At 48.6% G+C, this 16,684-nt stretch overlaps 1 protein-coding gene across 3 annotated transcripts in view; it reads left to right on the top strand.

The window, feature by feature from the left end:
* FLI1 (Fli-1 proto-oncogene, ETS transcription factor) overlaps nucleotides 1–16,684 on the top strand; it is a 121,777-nt gene that overhangs the window by 86,910 nt on the left and 18,183 nt on the right. For all 3 annotated transcript variants that reach the window (XM_041772922.1, XM_041772924.1, XM_041772923.1), the window contains exon 5: nucleotides 5,424–5,489. In XM_041772922.1, coding sequence (XP_041628856.1) covers nucleotides 5,424–5,489 — 66 coding nt within the window. The remainder of the gene's footprint in view (nucleotides 1–5,423; nucleotides 5,490–16,684) is intronic.

Here is a 16,684-nt window from a genome sequence, read left to right as displayed (position 1 = left end):
CACGTGCCTGGTGACTGTCTGCTCTCAAGATGGCTGGGAACTCCCTGGTGCCGACCAACATGCCTTCAGACGCTTTATTGTTTTCCCAGACTTACTTCCAGCGGATGTTTTGTGCTGCGGCAGGGAGGCCAGGGCTTTGGGGACAGAGGCTGGGGCAGCTAAGTTGAGGCAGGGGAAAGGGGAGCTAATTCCTTGTGCTCTGGCATCTGTCCTTTTGTTGACGAGGGGGTTGGGGTTCAGCCTTGTCCACTTGGGCAAGAGGTGAGAGGAAGGGAGCTGAGCTCCCCGACACAGATGGAGGAGGGCCGTAGGGCTGCAAAGTCAACAGAAGGACGTCGGAGGCCCTCTCATTTAGCTGGAAGTCAGAAGATCTCCAGTTAGTCGGGTCACTCCAAAGTATCTGATCTTTCTGGACTTTGGTAGGAAAAAAGAAAACCTTTGTAGGATAGGAAGCTCGGGCATCAAATTCACAGGTTCACAAAAGGTGCTTGAGTACTGATCCTGGTTGTCTGGGAGGCGAGCTATACCTTTACATGTTAGAACACCAGCCTTACATCTTAAGGTGTTATTCCCCAGGGTGGAGAAGACGTAGCGAGGTCCTGTCTGATGGCCTGACGTGTTGGGGTATCTCTGGCCTGACATGTTGGGGTTTCTCTGGCCTGCCTGGAGGCACGTGCTCTCCATACCTGGCTCCTGAGCTGTCCCAGATGGAGCGGGCGGGTGGGGAGGAGGGCACGGCCTCTGTAACTTTGCCCCCACCGACAAGGGGAGGAGGATGGTGAGGGCGGCCTTGGGGGAGGATGCTCATTGTAAGTGGGAAGATTCTGGAGTCTCCCGGGGACCCCAGGGCTCAGGGGTGCAGCTCCCCAGGTGCCACTGGCTGTACATGGACAGGACGCCCCCTTGTGGACGTCACCTGGGCCACTCTGCGTAATGCCCATTTTAAAGCCAAAGCAACTGAGGTCCGGAGGCTTCCGGAACGGGTTTAGAGGTGGACAGTGGAGGGGAGAGGCTGGTAGCGGAGGCCCAGGCCTGCCAGGCCCTGGTCTGCAGCCCATGCTCTCTCCTTCAGAACGAGCCCTGCTCCCCTGGGGCTCCCGTGCGGAGGGCCAGGCCCCTCTCCCCACTGCATTTTCTGTTTTCCTTTGCACCAAGAGATAAATGCTTTCCGAAACTTCCCCGTGGCCTCCTGGAACGAGGCAGATTAAAGCCAAACCTATCGCCACACTCACCCTGTCCCCCTCTCTTCCCGGCGCCACCCCACACCCCAGCCGCCCGCGGCCCCGCCAGTATCTGTGCCAGGCACACCCCGCCTGGCAGGGGCTGAGGGAAATGAGATTGAGCCACCCCTGGGCTCGGTGGGGACCTCCCCGCCAGCCTCAGAGGAAGTGACAGCCGCCCGGCTGGCAGTACAGACTCGGAGCCGCTGGGGGGAGTTTGGGGTTTCTGGGAGCCCAGGAGGTCCTGGGCTTGGGGTGGCCAGAGGCAGGGGGAGGAAAAGGAGTCCCTTTTCATTCGACAAAAAGTCTGTCGTGCCCTGTGTGTGTTTCTGAGTCTGACCCGTGAGAAATGACGGAGAAACCGTGTTTTTGCATCACGGTGGCACGGGACAAAGAAATAAAGTGTGTGACAGGGAGACTGCAGGAAAGGTATCTATCTTGATTCCCATTTTTAATTTAAGCTTAATGGAAAACACATTCTGCGTCCTGTGGCCTCCCCCCCCCCCCCCCCCCCCAGCCTCAGATGCCTGGGCAAAGGTGATGGGTCCCGGCAATTAAGCTGGTGAAGTATTATCCCTTCCAGGCCGGGGACTGACCAGCAAGAGAGAACAGGGTTCAGACACAACAAAAGGCCAGATTTCCCCTGCACCCCGCAGTCAGCCAAGCCTGTTGGGAGGACACGGGGCCTTCCTTCCCTGCTCCCTCCTCCCACCTGCCGGGCACTTCAGCCCAGAGAAAGGGGACCCACAACCGCAGGCTGCGAGGCAGGAGACAAAGGCCTTGGCACGGCCCCCAGACCCTTGTCTCCCCGACTCCAGGTGTCTCGGATGAGGAGCAAGTTGGGTTGGGGGACACGGAGCAGAAGAAAGCCCCATTGTTGGGGCCCTACCTCACACCTGCAAAGCTTCACTCTATTCATTTCCATCTTCTTTCACATCCCTCGTATGATATCCTGTGACGGATAGGCTCAGAGACGGAAAATGATTTTTTTTTCCCTCGTGCTTTCACTTGGGGGCGGGGGCACTGCATTCTGAGCAGCGCCACGGCGTGCTTCTCGGGGGCCCTGAACTGGTGGATGTACATATATGCCTGCACACGTGCCTTAAGCACAGTAAATAAGCAAGTAAATACACATTTTAATGGAAGGATACAGAATCGAGCAAAACCATGAATGCACGACTCCAGGAATTAATCTACAAAGGGAATCGGCTCGCTTGTATAAGCACCTGCAGCTCAAGGTCAAGGGGGAGACCAGAAGCCCCCTCGAACCCTTTCCCTGTCGCCTCCCCTTCATCCTCCTCAAAGGTAACCACCGTCCCGATTCCCAACACCATACATGAGTTTTGTCTGTGTCTCAGATTTAGCCCGAAAGGCTGCAGCGTCTGCCAGCCTGAGCACAGGTTCAGTACACAGGATGGGACTCCAGCCTCCCGGGCCTTCTGGCTGTGTGACCCTGAGCCAATTCCTTGACTTCTCTGAAGCCTGATGTTCTCATTTGTGAAAGGAGAAGCACGGATACTGGCTTGTGCGAGGATGGAGCAAGGGACTAGACGTGAAGGGTCTGGGGCCTACTGCAGGCAGAGTGTGGGCTTCCCTCCTGCCGTCACAGCCTAGTCACGGGGACGGGATGGGGTCCGGGAAGATTAGGAGCTCACATCAGCCCCACACAGGGGCCTGAAAGCGGGAGAAAAAAAAATCCAGAGCAGGAGGCCAGGCCCTAGGAAGGACCTCCTTGGTATCAGAACAAACTCCTGTAAGAAGAGCATGTGCGGTGCCATCCTCTGCAGCCTGAAGAACTTGTCACATGAAAGCTGGGACAGGAGAAGGGGATGTCGGTCTCTGGGGAGGGAGGCCAGATGCCCCCGAGCCAGCCCCTCCTTCCAGGACTGAAACTTGAACCGAGAACGGTCTTCGGGGCAAAATCCTTTTCCTAGGTTACCATGAAATATGTATTTCATGCAAGCTTTGCAGGGGTCAAACGACCCTTTCTCTTGGCTTTCTGGGAGTTTCCTGTGGAATTCATATGTGCCCAGAGAAGAACTTTCAGCAAGGGGAAAATTTAATAAATGTGGTTTATCTAAGCTTCGTGCTCTCAGCTAAATCTGCACTAATGACTCAAGCAGTTTGCTCCTCTGAGACCATCATTTTTCTTTATTTGCTCCAGCCGTGAGGTTTCAGCCTGAGGGAGGGAATGTCGGGGACAGAGAGGCAGACATTCTTGGTCTTACTCCTGAGACTTTTTTTTTTTTCTATTCCCTTGGAACGTTTGGTTCCATTTCTTAACCTCCTTTCAGTCATGGAGGATTATTTCTTATTGCAGCAGAACCCATTCATAACTCCAGGTCCAGAGGACAAGGTGAGCCACTCAGCAGGCTCTTTTACAAAGGATTTAATGTCTGTCATTGTGATGTCTGTGGGAGAAGGGAGTAAAAATAATAATGATAACAGCTCAACACTCACTAGAAACCCGGCATCTTTTGTGAGCACTTGACGCATAGTATTTTATTCAATCCTCACAACACCCGTGTTAAGTAGATGTTATTATTAGCCTCTTTTTATATATAGAAGGAGCCTGTGGCTTAGCGAGACGAGGTAAACTGAGGAAAGTCACAAAGCTGGTAAGTGGGAAGAGGCCAGTCTAACTGCCAATTCTCGTTTGCAAAACAGCTCTATTGAAATGAGGTTATCCCAGCCTCACCTGGTCCTTGATACTGTTGAGAGCAGACTAACCAACCAGATGCATCTGGTTCTCGGGCTGCGACATGCATGTGACTGTCTCATTTCTCAAACAGTGTGTGCACCCATCCACGCTTCGGTGTGCTGGGCTCTCAACACCGCCTTCCCCCCTCCTCTTCGTTGTTTGGAGCTGTTTCAGGCCTAGCTGGCCTGAAGTCATAGGTGCTGGGCAGCTGGGTGATTCTTATAAAATTCTCTCCCTCATCGTCTGGCCTGGAAGGGCACACATTTTCTCTGAGGCACACAACCAAACGCCCACAGCTGGGTGAGGCAGCAGCTCCACTCCGGTATCCCTGCCACGACTGGAGGCTAAAAATAGGAGCGTCTGACAGCCCGTCCCCGGTCCTCAGCCCTGGCACCCAAGTCCGCCACCCGTCTGTACAGAGAAGGGAAACTTTTCAAAGGCTTCCCTAGCCTCGAACCCCCAGGGCGGGCTTATGCTGTCCTCTGTGAAAGCATATCCCAGACTCTCAAGGAGAATTGCAAAGCTGCCTACATTTTACAAAATAAAACTCCTGGATTCTTTTGAAACTAAGGGACAAGCTTCGTTTGAGGGGAAAGGGGGAATTTTTACATGCAACAGAAAGAAAAAAAAACTATCATCCCTGAAAATTCCTAGACTAGAGCCTGGTATGAGTAGTCACACATTCAGGTTTAATTTTAAGAGATTGTCTAGCAGCGCTCTGCGGTGACAGAAAATTCAACGTACCGTGCCTCACAGTCAGGTGTATGCTCTTAGACAGTTGCAAAGGAAGACAAGAGTCACGACTGGAACTCCTGCCACCTCCACCCTTTCCCTCCACCGACAATGAGGAACATCCAAGCATCTTACCCACCAGCAAAAGGACAGGTCCATAAACCCACAGGATATCCCAGCAGGCAGGAGTCATGCCACTTCTCCTCCGGGGTGTGGCAAGACTGCAGACTGCAGGCCAAATCTGGCCCAAATCTGGCCAACTCTGGCCCATGGGCAAAACAAAACAAAAACAAAAAAGAATGTGCAACAGAGACTGTATTTAACCCACAAAGCCTAAAATATTTACTATCTGGTCTTTATAGGAAAAGCTTGCCAACTCCTGCTGTAGTTTAACTCCTTCCTTTTTCTGAAGAAACCCAAATCTAGACTTAATCCCTAGTCACACGGGGCCATTCCCAGTCCTGTGCTCCTGCCGTGACACGGTGGGGACACCCAAGAACTTCAGAGTCATAAACGTGCCTGCTGGGGAGGGCTGTGCGTGTCCCACCCACCCACAAGCATTCTGTCCTAACCTGCTCTGATGGGAACTCCAGGAATCAAATACATTCCCCCCCAAGACAGATGCCATTAACTTTCCATTTCTCTCAAGGAGCCATCTGGCCCTCTGCTCTACCCCCATCTCTTCCCTCCCCATTCCCGTCTCATCCCATCTTCTACTCTCGATCTCAGAGGAACACCTCATTAAAACCTGCTTCTGCTTTGCCTTCCAGGTTCACTGTTGGCCTATAACACAACCTCCCACACAGACCAATCCTCACGACTGAGCGTCAAAGAAGGTGAGTTCCTTCTCTCATGCATTTTCTTCTGTACCAGGATTGGCACCCTTCCGTGCAAATCTGTGCACCATGAACCTTAAAAATAAAACGTGGTTGTTTTACCAACAAAAATGGGTTTGAGAAGAGCAGAGAATAACAATGCGGGATAAACAAGCGATGGCAAAACCATAGGTCAGGCCAGCAAACAAAGGAGAGGGACATTATTTTGTGGAGAAGCTGGAGGAAGTTGGGAGGAGTCATGTTGAATGGAAGTCCATTAGAGAAAGTTGAGGTCAGGGTGATGACTGTTTCATCGGCTGAGGCACAGGGGTAGCGGATCTCTTATAAGAGATGCAGTGTACGTCCTTCCCTGTTGCGGCCTGTAATGGATGATTCTTTCCTGTTGGAGACTGTTCTGCTGTAGTAGGTAGTGGACACATCTGTTGAAGTCTGTAAATGACAGTTCTTCCTGCAACTGATATCTTGAGAGACACTAGCCTGCCCTCTGGGTTCCCTCTCTGGCCTCCTAACTCACTGAGGTTTCCCTTTGTTCATTTTCAAGCGCCAAATCTCTTGTTTTTTTTTTTTCTAGCACACAAGGCAAGAAGCCAAAGCTTATCCCACTTGCACTAGCAGCAAACATAGAGCAAGGTCCTTAAAGATCTTGTAATAATATCAAAGATGGGACTTGAAGTAGGTACACCATGGAATAAATGGGGTTGCTCTCCGAGCCTTTCGAAGCTGGAAGTCAGGGCTTTCCTCTGCTGAAGATAATAAATTTTTTAAGGATTTTAAAAGGATTCTTGCAATGCCACATTTTAAGGGTTTTTTTTTCCCCCCTCACGAATTTTAACAATGCCAGTTCATTTTTAAAGTGGTGATTTGGGGATTTGGTTGCATTGGTTTGGTTTGGTTGAGAGAGACAGAAAACAACCTCAATAAATGATTTTTTGCCAGTGAGGATTTCATTTTAATAGCATTTCTCAGTGTCTTATTTATGGAACATCGTGAGGATTTATTGCTCCAGATACTGTGTTAGATTTAGACAAGTGAATAATTCATGGTACCTGGTTTAAAGGAGAAAAAAAAAATAAGTGAAAAAAATCTGCCCAAGGCAAAAAAAAAAAAAAAAAAAAAAAGTCCATGGAAGAGGGGAATTTTGAGTGGAGGCTTAAAAAATGAATAGGAGTATGGCATCGATGCCCTCCTCCTTGGCTCTCTACTTCACTACTTTTTCTTTAGCGTATATCTGCTCTACTACAGGATGAATGAGGGTGGAAGTTCTCCGTACAGGGGCCATGTAGCATAGCACGGCCTAAGATTTCAGAGAAACTTAAAGCTCTTCCAAGGGAAGAGCCTTAGAGACCATTTGATTAAGAATCCTCACGGGTTATGAAGAAGGCAGACCTAAAACACCTGGGTGTCTTGGCCACCGTCACACCTTTGAGCAGGTAGGATGTTGTGTTTGCTGTTAACAATTTATAATCAATGACCAGAAGATGTAGTAGAGGAAATATACGACATGATGAATCTGCTTTTAAACTTTTGTGGTTTTGTTTGCTTCCTCTCCCCCCCACCCCACCCCTGCCCCCTGGGTCGGTCCTACTTAGGCCACCGTTTTCCTTCCCAAATCAGATTTTTTTTTTTGGGAGGGGGGGATTTCGCTGTGAAAACTAAAATTCTATTGACATGTTCTACAGTCCAACCCACGCTTAACTTGCTGACCTATTTGACACCATGTTGCAGACATCTATCGTAGAGAAAATGTACTATAGTGACAAACATTAGAAGATGCCCTGGAAGTCAGGGCATCTTTGGCTTAGTTTGGGAAAATCACTTGATGCCCTGAATCTTTGTTTCCTGTCAAATAAAAAGGACTGAACTGCGTCAGCAGGAGTCAAGCCCTGACTCTTGAGCTCTTGGCTTTTAGAGAGAATGTCCTAGAGCCACAGGCGAAGCTCTGACTTCATTCAGGGCTGCCCTGCTTTGATCTGGTTTATTTATTGAACGAATTTCATTCGCAGAAAGGGATCCGGTTCTTGGAAGGAAGGGGGCAAGAGGAGAGGAAGGAGGAAGGGATGGAAAAGAGACGCAAGGTGATCCTTCCAAGTTCCTTTAGTTCTACAGGCCCAAGGCAAAAAAGCCTGCTGGAGACCGGTGAGGCTCTGCTCTGGGGCAGAGCCAATGAGAGAATATTCGATATTGGGCTTAAAATACAGATCGTCATTTAGAAGCAAGTCTGAGTTGAACCGCGTTGATAAGCAACTCATTACTCGTCCAGGGGTCTTAGCTTTCAGCCTCTCTCCTCTACCTACCATACGGCATTTCCTTCCCTTGGCCCTTTTGTGTGCAGGCGGCCGTGCATTTGTAATGCCACCGGGCTTATTCAGGCTTATTGCAGGAATAACTCGCTCTTGCTGGGCAACAACCCCTTTTCTGAAATAAATTAACTGTAGTATCCAGGCAAACGCACACTGCCAGGACCTCATTCAGGTGGTGCTGGGGCATTTGTCTCCCAACATCGGTCCTGGCCTCCGGAGACCATTAAGTCTGTGCTTTGCAGGTGCATCTTTTGTCCCCAGCAAAGCTTTCCACTTGAGCTGTCTTGCTTCTGTGTTGCCTCCCCCCTTGTGAGGTGGACTGAATCTGTCTGAAAGGCCCATCATCCACAAAACAAAGTGCATTAGCAAGACAAAGCTAATCAGGCTTCTCCCTCCTTCCTTTTCACCCTCCTCCCCATTTCTCTCCCTCTCTCCCTCTCTCTCACACACACATGCATGCTTTTTCTCTAATAGCTAGCTTTATTACTTAAAATATTAAATGGAAAAATAAAGAGAAGACACCATACAACCTTGGCTCCATCTTGTTTGAATAAGACACACACACAGCCCCACACAGCCCCAGAACCTCAAGAGCCCCGGAGCTCTGGTGTGTGTGTGTGTGTGTGTGTGTGTGTGTGTGTGTGCATGTGTGTGTTGTGCTTCATAAAGGGCAGGTGCTGGCATCAAGCACAAAAGAAAGAAGGTGCTGGCATCAAGCACAAAGGAAAGAAGTTGAGGAGATGACGTCTATTACTACTTCTTCAATTCACTTATCAAATTAGAACGCCTTTCTTTGCTTTAAAATGGCATAATCACCCTTCCAGCTTGTCTCTTGAAAATGATTGCTCTCTGTAAAGGTTATTTGTGCCCAGGAAGTAAGACTTGATTTTAAAAATTAATTTATAACAGTCTTTAAGCCCCTTTAAATTAAGTATTCTATAGTCACGGCTTGGCCCCCGTTAAAACAGTGGTGCTCTCTAGACCTTTACTTGCTGAGGTTAATGCACTTTTAAAAAATAAAGTAGGATGGAAGTGATTGTTCTCGGTTTACAATAGCAGCCACAACTGCCGTCTGGGTAGGATTTTGTAATGCCGTAGACACTTTCACATGCTTTGCCTCTGCTTTTGACCTGCAACATCCCTGAAAGGTAGCTAAGATCCTCTCCGGTTTGCAGACAGAAAAAGTGAAATTCAGCAATATTAAGTGGTTCACTGAAGAGCACACAGCTAGTCAACAGCATAGCAAAGGCTCAAAGCCGGGTTGTAGGATTCAAAATTTCCTTGCCTCAGATGGTCTCCCTAACAAATACGGCTCATTCCCTCCCGCTGGATTTCCATGCAGACAATATCTGGCCTAAATGTTGTTTCAGGAGAGAGTTGAAAGTTTTCCCATTATTTTGCCCCAATTCATAATTTTCCCATCATCTCCATCCACACCTCCATCCTGTTCTCTTTTCCCAAAAACGACTTCATATGCAAGCCCTGCTTGGCACTACCTTCTGGTCTGAACTGCGCAGAGAATCACTGGGAGAGCTTTTAGAAAATACTAGTACCCTAAAACCAATATTGTACGACCCCATGCCTAGGAGGCTACTCGAGTACGCAGATCCATTAAGACAAAACACAGACCGGTGGTTACTGGGGCTGGGAGGAGGGACGGGTGGGGCAGCTGTCATTGAAGGGGTACAGAGTTTCAGTTTGGAAAGATGAAGAAGTTCCGACGGTGAGAGTTACACAAGGAACGTGCTTAATGCCACTGAAATGTACACCAAAAAATAGTGAACGATGGTGAATTCTGTTGGGGATGTTTTATCATCACAATAAAAAAAAAAGGAAATCTTTAAATTTAAAAAAAAATCTAAAATCCTGATGCCCAGGCTGCACACATGACCAGGTAGTTCAGAATAGCTGGGAGTGACATGTGGACTTCGGGGATGGATGGTTTTGAAGATCTCCAGGTTTCTCTCATAACCTGCAGCCAATATCAAGAAGTGCTGTGCTATGGTGCGGACACAAACTAGAGAGACGAGGAGACCCAGCTCAGAGCACCCCCAGGTTTTCTTAAAGATATACTGGGTGGTTGATCTTGACCTTTCCTGGCGCTTAGTGCGGGTCCTATAGGTTCAGGTTGAGTGAAGGGACCACATGATTGCCATTTGTTCTTTTCTTCGATGTCATTGATGATGTTATAATTATCACTGATTTTGACACGTTTGCGTTAGTACCTTTCTTCACATCTCAGAAATTCCTCTTTCACGCCCTCATTATATGTATCTAAATAGCAGACATGGTATTGGATCCTTGATTTTATTTTGGGGAGGGCCAGAGGGAGAGGGAGAGATAGGATCTCCAGTGGGCTCCAGGCCCAGCGACCACCCTGAGATCATGACCTGAGCTGAAATCAGGAGTCAGACACCCAACCGACTGTGCCACCCCTGGCACCCATATAGCTTGATTTTGTAATAAGGACGCTGGGGTTCTGAAAGCTAAGAGGCCTCTCCAAGTCCATGTGAGTCCTGGAGCCAGGACCACAGACTCTCCAAACCTGTTCTCTCTGCCCTCTACCCCAAGGTGGGCATGTGTTTGGGGGCGCAGGTCACAGCTCCACCTTGTCTTCGGGGCAAACCCTAGGGCCTCCCAGTGCTCTCCGCTGGCCGGTGAGCATGCAGCAATCGGCCCATCTCTCCTTCAGAGCTGCTTTGCATGCCTAAACCCTCATTTCCTTAGCTCCTCATGCTGGATCTGTTTAAATACGTCTGACTCTCCAAAAGTCAGAGGATATTGAGCTCCTTGTTTATTAACTCCTGGAACTCATAAACCTGCCAAGGGCCCGCGTAGCACCGAGCTTCTTGCCCCAGCCAGGGAATCTCAGAACCTGCTGCTGAATGCAAAACCTGAAATCGGTCGGGTAGGGCGTCTGCCTGTGGAATAGTGTCTCTAGCAGTTGCCTTGGTTAATGGATAAAAAATCTGTGTGCTTACACTCTAAGTATGGGGGGGGGGAGCAACTACCTTTCCACGCCCTTTGGAGAGAAATGCCGAACTGGCGCTGAAGATCATGCTAACAAGAGCCCAGCTTCTCTCAAGGAGATTTCCAGATGGCAGGGCCCCCCCACCCCTGTACATAGCAACAGCCCCTTTTTTTGCAGCGCTTTATTGTTTGCCAGGCATTTGCACATCCATTATCTCATTTGCACCTCTCGCCATCACCGTGAGACAGCCCGGCTGGTATTATTATTATTCCCATTCTGTAGATAATGAAAACAAGGCCTGAAGAGATTATAGGGCTCATGGAAGTCCCCCAGGTCTCGGGAGAGCAGGGCACAAACGTAGGTCTCTGGGTTCTTTCCTCCTGCCAAGCTGGTTCTCAACCTCTCAACATACTTAATTCGAGCATCTAAATTTAAATTGATTAAATTATTTTAAATTTAAATTAATTAAATTATTCAATTAATGTTCTGAATTTACCTAAGGCAGGTATTCCTCTCTTACTTCAACATTGTAGTGTATTGATTAAAAATTCAAGCTCTGGACTCAGCCTGTGTGACTCTGGACAAGTCACTTACTTTTGCTGCATTAGTTTCCTCCGGTATAAAATGCAGGCTATTTTAATACCCCTTCAGGGCTGATAATACTATTCATAAATCACTTCGTGTGGTGTCTGACACGGCAATAAATGCTCCATGTGTTAGCTGCGTGAATTAGAATAATAATTAGTATTATTATTGCAAAATAATTAGAATATTTTTGAGGGTTTACCATTTGTTGACAGCCACGCCAAAGGTTGAGAAGGTTACCTTACCATGTCGTATGGCTCGGCAATACCCCAGATGAGACATCCGTGTGGCTTAAAATCTTATTAAGGAGATACACGTGGAACTCTTAAGGAGTAAGATGAAATTGCATATAACCAATTAGGAAAAATACATGCTTATATCCAAGAAATTCTCTGAGAGTAACGGAGAAGAGAAACATCATTAAGCACTGAAGTTGAGCATCCTCCCCCACCCCCAAAGCTTTCATGTGACAGAAGAGATGTGAGGCCAGAGAAGACGTGGGTCCAGCCAAGACCACACAGGGAGTGAAGGGCAAGGGACAGAGCTTGAAGTCACTCAGTACCTTAGTCAGGGATGGACCAAAAGTCTGTGATTCATGCCATCCTCCGCCCTCTTCAATCACATCTTCATTTATTGAGAACCTACCATGTTTGGGACACTAGGTTGAGCCCCAGAAATATGGTGTGTCCCCAGCACCCACCATCGAGGGGCTTACAATCAGAGATACTACAGACTAGGCCAGTAAGTAGTTAAATACTGTGTGTTGGAGTCTGGGGGATATATCACCAAATGTTGCCATTCCCCCTGCATTCACATCCTCTCTGGGGTGTCCTTTATGGTTGCATTTTGGAGGTCAGAGTGGAAGATGGGAGGCCTCTGGAAATCTGCAGCCTGGTAGTCCCGGGGGTGGATATGGAGATGAGGGGAAGGTGATAGACCCCAAAGACACCAGTCAGTGTGGCTGGGCCTGTCAGATATGGATATGGAGGGGCCCGCAGTGAGTGGGGGGGCATATGTGTTCAGGTTGTATTTAGGGAGAGGGGCCCCAGGGAGGCTCTCTAGGGGTGAGCATGCGCTGGGGAAGCACCAAGGCCTGCATGTGTGACAGGGCCATGAGGAGGGGAACCCTGAGTGGACTCCAGGTGGCTTACATGAAGCTGGAAGACCACATCCAGTTGGGTGTCTCCCTGTAGAAGACAGGGAAGCTCTGCAAGGGAACCCAGAACCAGAAATTTGCTTCAAAATAATGGGAGCTGAGGAGGGGAGTAGGTGGGCGTCGGGCTGAAATAAGATTGACCATGAGGCTGTGCTGGTTAAAGCAGGATAAAGGATCTCCTCCCGGGTTCCATAGACTTTTCTCTCTGCTTTTCTATATCTCTGAATTTTTTCCTAACTTGAAAAGCTGCCTTGAGAAGTTTTGTTTTGATGGGGGAAAAAAGAAACAGAGAGGAGTTCAGAATATTTATTCCCAAAGCTACGCACGGTGTGTATCGCGTAGCGAATGAGTGTGACGTGTCTTCGAGTACAGCACTTGGGGGACGGTGGGCTTCAGGCGGCCTCCCGGGTGCAGTGTCTCTGCGGAAGGGGAGGGAAGCGTGGTGCCGGGCACGGGCATGCCCCGGATAGGGTGGCACATGGGGGTTGGTCTGGAACACGTGTCCCCGTAGGAAAAGGCCTGTAATACTCTGAGGTAATCTCCTGTTATTTTTAGGGAGTAAATAACATCTCTTATGTAGCAGGTTATATGGTTCCACAGGCTCTGTCTGTGTCAACCAACATGCACTTAAAATTTGAGGGTATTAAGGCCTCACAGGAGGGCCCGTTAAGAACTTTGTCATTATATGTTTTTCCTTTATGATGAAATACCCCTAATCCATTTTTAGCAAAGCAGGGGTGATTGCTGAGTGTGTGTGTGAGAGAGAGAGCGAGAGCGTGTGCTGTTTCTGTGGTCCAAAGGCAAGATTTATGATTCTAGAATAGACAGTAGCTTGCTCTCTCCATTTTATTTTTTTTAAACTGTTTTTCTTTGAAATTCCAGAGTTAATGTTTTGTCTGCTTTCGATCTGACCCTCTTTGGAGAGCTACATGTTTTTGTGTGCGTACGTACGTGTGTGTGTGTGTGTGTGTGTGTGTTCACCAGAGAGAGATTGAAAGAGAGAGCGAGCGAGCGAGCTGGAAACAAAGAATGGTTGTCTCCAAACTGTAGCAGGCAGGAAACCCCAATCCCAAGGGAATTTAGCCAGCCAGCCCTGTCCCGGAGTCAGACTCCAGCTCTCTGAATTCAATTTGACAGCTTGTCTGGGACACTTTCTAAGTAACCATTATCCTTCCTTTCTCTTAAGTAAAAGCACTGTTATTTTTTTCCGTGGGTGTGCTGTGTGCACTGTTATCGCACATGTGTGGGTTACACACAGCGACTAGGACATGCTTTCTCTAAATTATTGGAAACACTTAGCCTGTTTCCTAAGACAAGTGTAAATTTGTTCCAGAATAACGAGGCAAACGACTTTCCGTATTGGTCCATTGCCTGGTTGGAGGAAGGTACAGAGGAATGTCATTGGGACATATCTTTTCTTCCTTTAGTTCCAATTAGGGGCTGAATTCCCTTATTTGAAGGAGCTCATCTGTCACAGGAATAATCCAAATTGTATACGTTTTATTCCTTTGAGGATTTAAAAAAAAATGTATTCAAGCAAAGGTATCTTCCCAGGATCATTCTCCTTGGTGTCTGTGTTTGATCGATGGATGGGTTATTTTAAAGACCTAGACCGCCATCGTCACACTTCAGGAGGGAATTTGGAGGTGCTTGCGTGTCAACGAGGAGCCCCCCAGGTTGTACGGGGCAGACATGCACAACTAGAGTGATGGTCGAGAGTTCCAGGCAGGCTCTTCTCAGTCTTGTCTCCTCTAGATACTCAGGTCAGTTGACTTTGCTGCCACAGCTCAGTGGGATTGTGGGGCCAAAGCCAGCCTCTCCAAGTGTGCGTAGTTGAAAGCTGCCCAGGTTCACCAGGCAGGGTCCACAGGCACAAGTCAGTTCCAGAACAATCTAGGTCCCTTCGGGGTGTAGGGATGTGACAGCCTTGTCCAGTGGCACATACCCTTTCTCCCCTCTCTCACCCCCAGCCCAATCTCTGTCCTCGGAAGCAACATTCTGAAATCCGCCCCCCCCCCCGACGCCACGCCCACCGTGGAGAACCGTGCTGTATTTAAATACTTAATGGAGAAGAAATGTGCTCACCCCTTACAGCCCGGCTCAGACGCCATCTCCTCCATATGGTCATCCTCCCATTCCCACCGAGCTTTGCTTGGACCCACTGTCTTCCCAATTTAGCATCCAACAGATTCTATCATAATAGTCTTTGCCTTGCAAGACCTGAAGCATCTTGGAGGTGGCCACTGTGTCTTAGACGAGGCCACTGGGTGGATGGATGAAAATTATAGGCTAAGTGCCTCGAAGCATTCCCCAAGAGCTTAGCGTACAGCTAACCCTTCGTAGTGTTTCCCGAGCCCGAGACAAGAGCAATACTTTGGCTTCATCTGCTGCAGGAGGGCTGTGGACCTTGCCTTTTCTTCCTACCATGTGTCCCATTTCCCCTTCACTTGACCCCAAGATGGTTCCTCCAAGAGGGAAGAGCTTGTGGGGAAGAGACTGCGGTCACAAGACGATAGCTCCACTTCACCTTTTTGGAGCATTTTTGATCAGCTTAAACTCCCCTTGGGGGCCCTGCAGATCTGAGTCCTCTGGTCATGTGTTCCCCTGCAAAGAAAAGGCAGAGGAGCACCAAGTCACCAAGCCACCAAGCCAAGGAAAGGTAGTATCACCTGCTGCTCACTTGAACCTTCCCTTCCTTTCTCACCGCCTTCCCCGCTGACCATAACAGCTAGCACTTTCGGAGGGCTTTCGCATGCCAAGAACTTGCTGTTCACTTCACTTCACAGCAACCTTATTTAGTTGGCACTATTATTATTTCTCATGTCCCACATGAGAAAACTGGGGCACAGATAGGTTAACCCCAAATACCAAAGCTGGTATGAGGCACAGCAGTTTCCACCAGGTGGTGACAAGGCTCCACAGTCTTCCTTCCAAGCCACCCCTCGGAAAGACCCGTGTCTTCCAGGCAGCTGCTGTCATCTAGCTGCTAAGAGGATGTGATGAGATTAATCAATTCCTGCTAAGGACCAAAAAATCAGAAACCTGACTCAGTGTGCTCAGTGTTTGCATTTCAAGAAACATGTGAGGTGGTTTCACAGACGTGCTTTTCATTATCGTGCTCTATAATTTACATAACATTACACACTCTTTTGTGTTCTATGATAGATTGAGTAAGTAACAGTCCGTCAATGAGGACTGTAATAAACTTAATTTTTACATCAAGGGTGGATAGACATGAGGCTAGTAAACCTAGTTGTGAAATGTCCACCAAATTGCAAAGGCAAGCAATCCCTTACCTTTATCTTCAATGACACATGGTGCTCCAAGAGGAAGAAGATCCCAGGATGGCCTGGGGGCATTTGAAAGAAGCATGCCAGGAAGCTCCAGCCACCCCACCCCACACACACCCTCCTGGATTCTTGTGCGCCTGTGCTGGATGAAGGAGCCCGGGAGCAAGTCAAGCCCAGATTTAAGTTCTTTGAATAAGTAACTTCTGGAATCTTGTCCCCTGACGCCACCTCCACCAAGCCAGAGCTTTGTTTGAAGACTGCAGGGAGAAGAAATGTGCCTCCCTTGCTCTGCATGGGCATCCTTTCTGCAACCACAGTTTGGGCCTTTCCTTGTCCCTGTGCCCAGAAGGCACTCAGGCCCAGGTCCTGTCCTGGCTGCTTATGAGTTCTCACAACTTCGGCCTTCCTGCCCTCCGCGGGCGTGTCTTGTCTTTATGTCTTGAAGCTGTTCATAAATGCTCCTGGAGCAACCAAGACCAGACAGGTACCAACTTGCCCTGCAACATTAATGATGGTGACAAGAAATGGATGAGCCCATTAAAATGCTTCATTTGCATTTTAATAAGAGAAAATGGCTTTAAGTAAACATGGGGGTGGGGGGAGTGGGAGGAGACAGGGCAAGGCTGTGGAAAGGTATTTGGAGGCCACTTGACCTCAAGAGCACCCTTCCAATCGCTCAGCCAGACACCTCCACCCCACCCCCACCAGGGAGGGGCCTCCCGTGACAGTGCTGGGGCGGGGGGTGTGGCTCCTACCACTGTTAATGCCAGTTTCTCAGTAGCACTTCACACTTACTAAGTGGGCCATTTGAGTTTTGAATTTCCAATTCATCTCCAGACTCTTGATTATTACTATTTTAGGCCTCTCATCTCTACCAAGTTTCACTTTGACTC

Source organism: Vulpes lagopus, chromosome 10 (assembly GCF_018345385.1).
Source record: "Vulpes lagopus strain Blue_001 chromosome 10, ASM1834538v1, whole genome shotgun sequence".
Taxonomy (NCBI): Eukaryota; Metazoa; Chordata; class Mammalia; order Carnivora; family Canidae; genus Vulpes; species Vulpes lagopus.
Note: the sequence above shows the minus strand (reverse complement) of the source record. Positions and strands in the feature narration are given on the sequence as shown.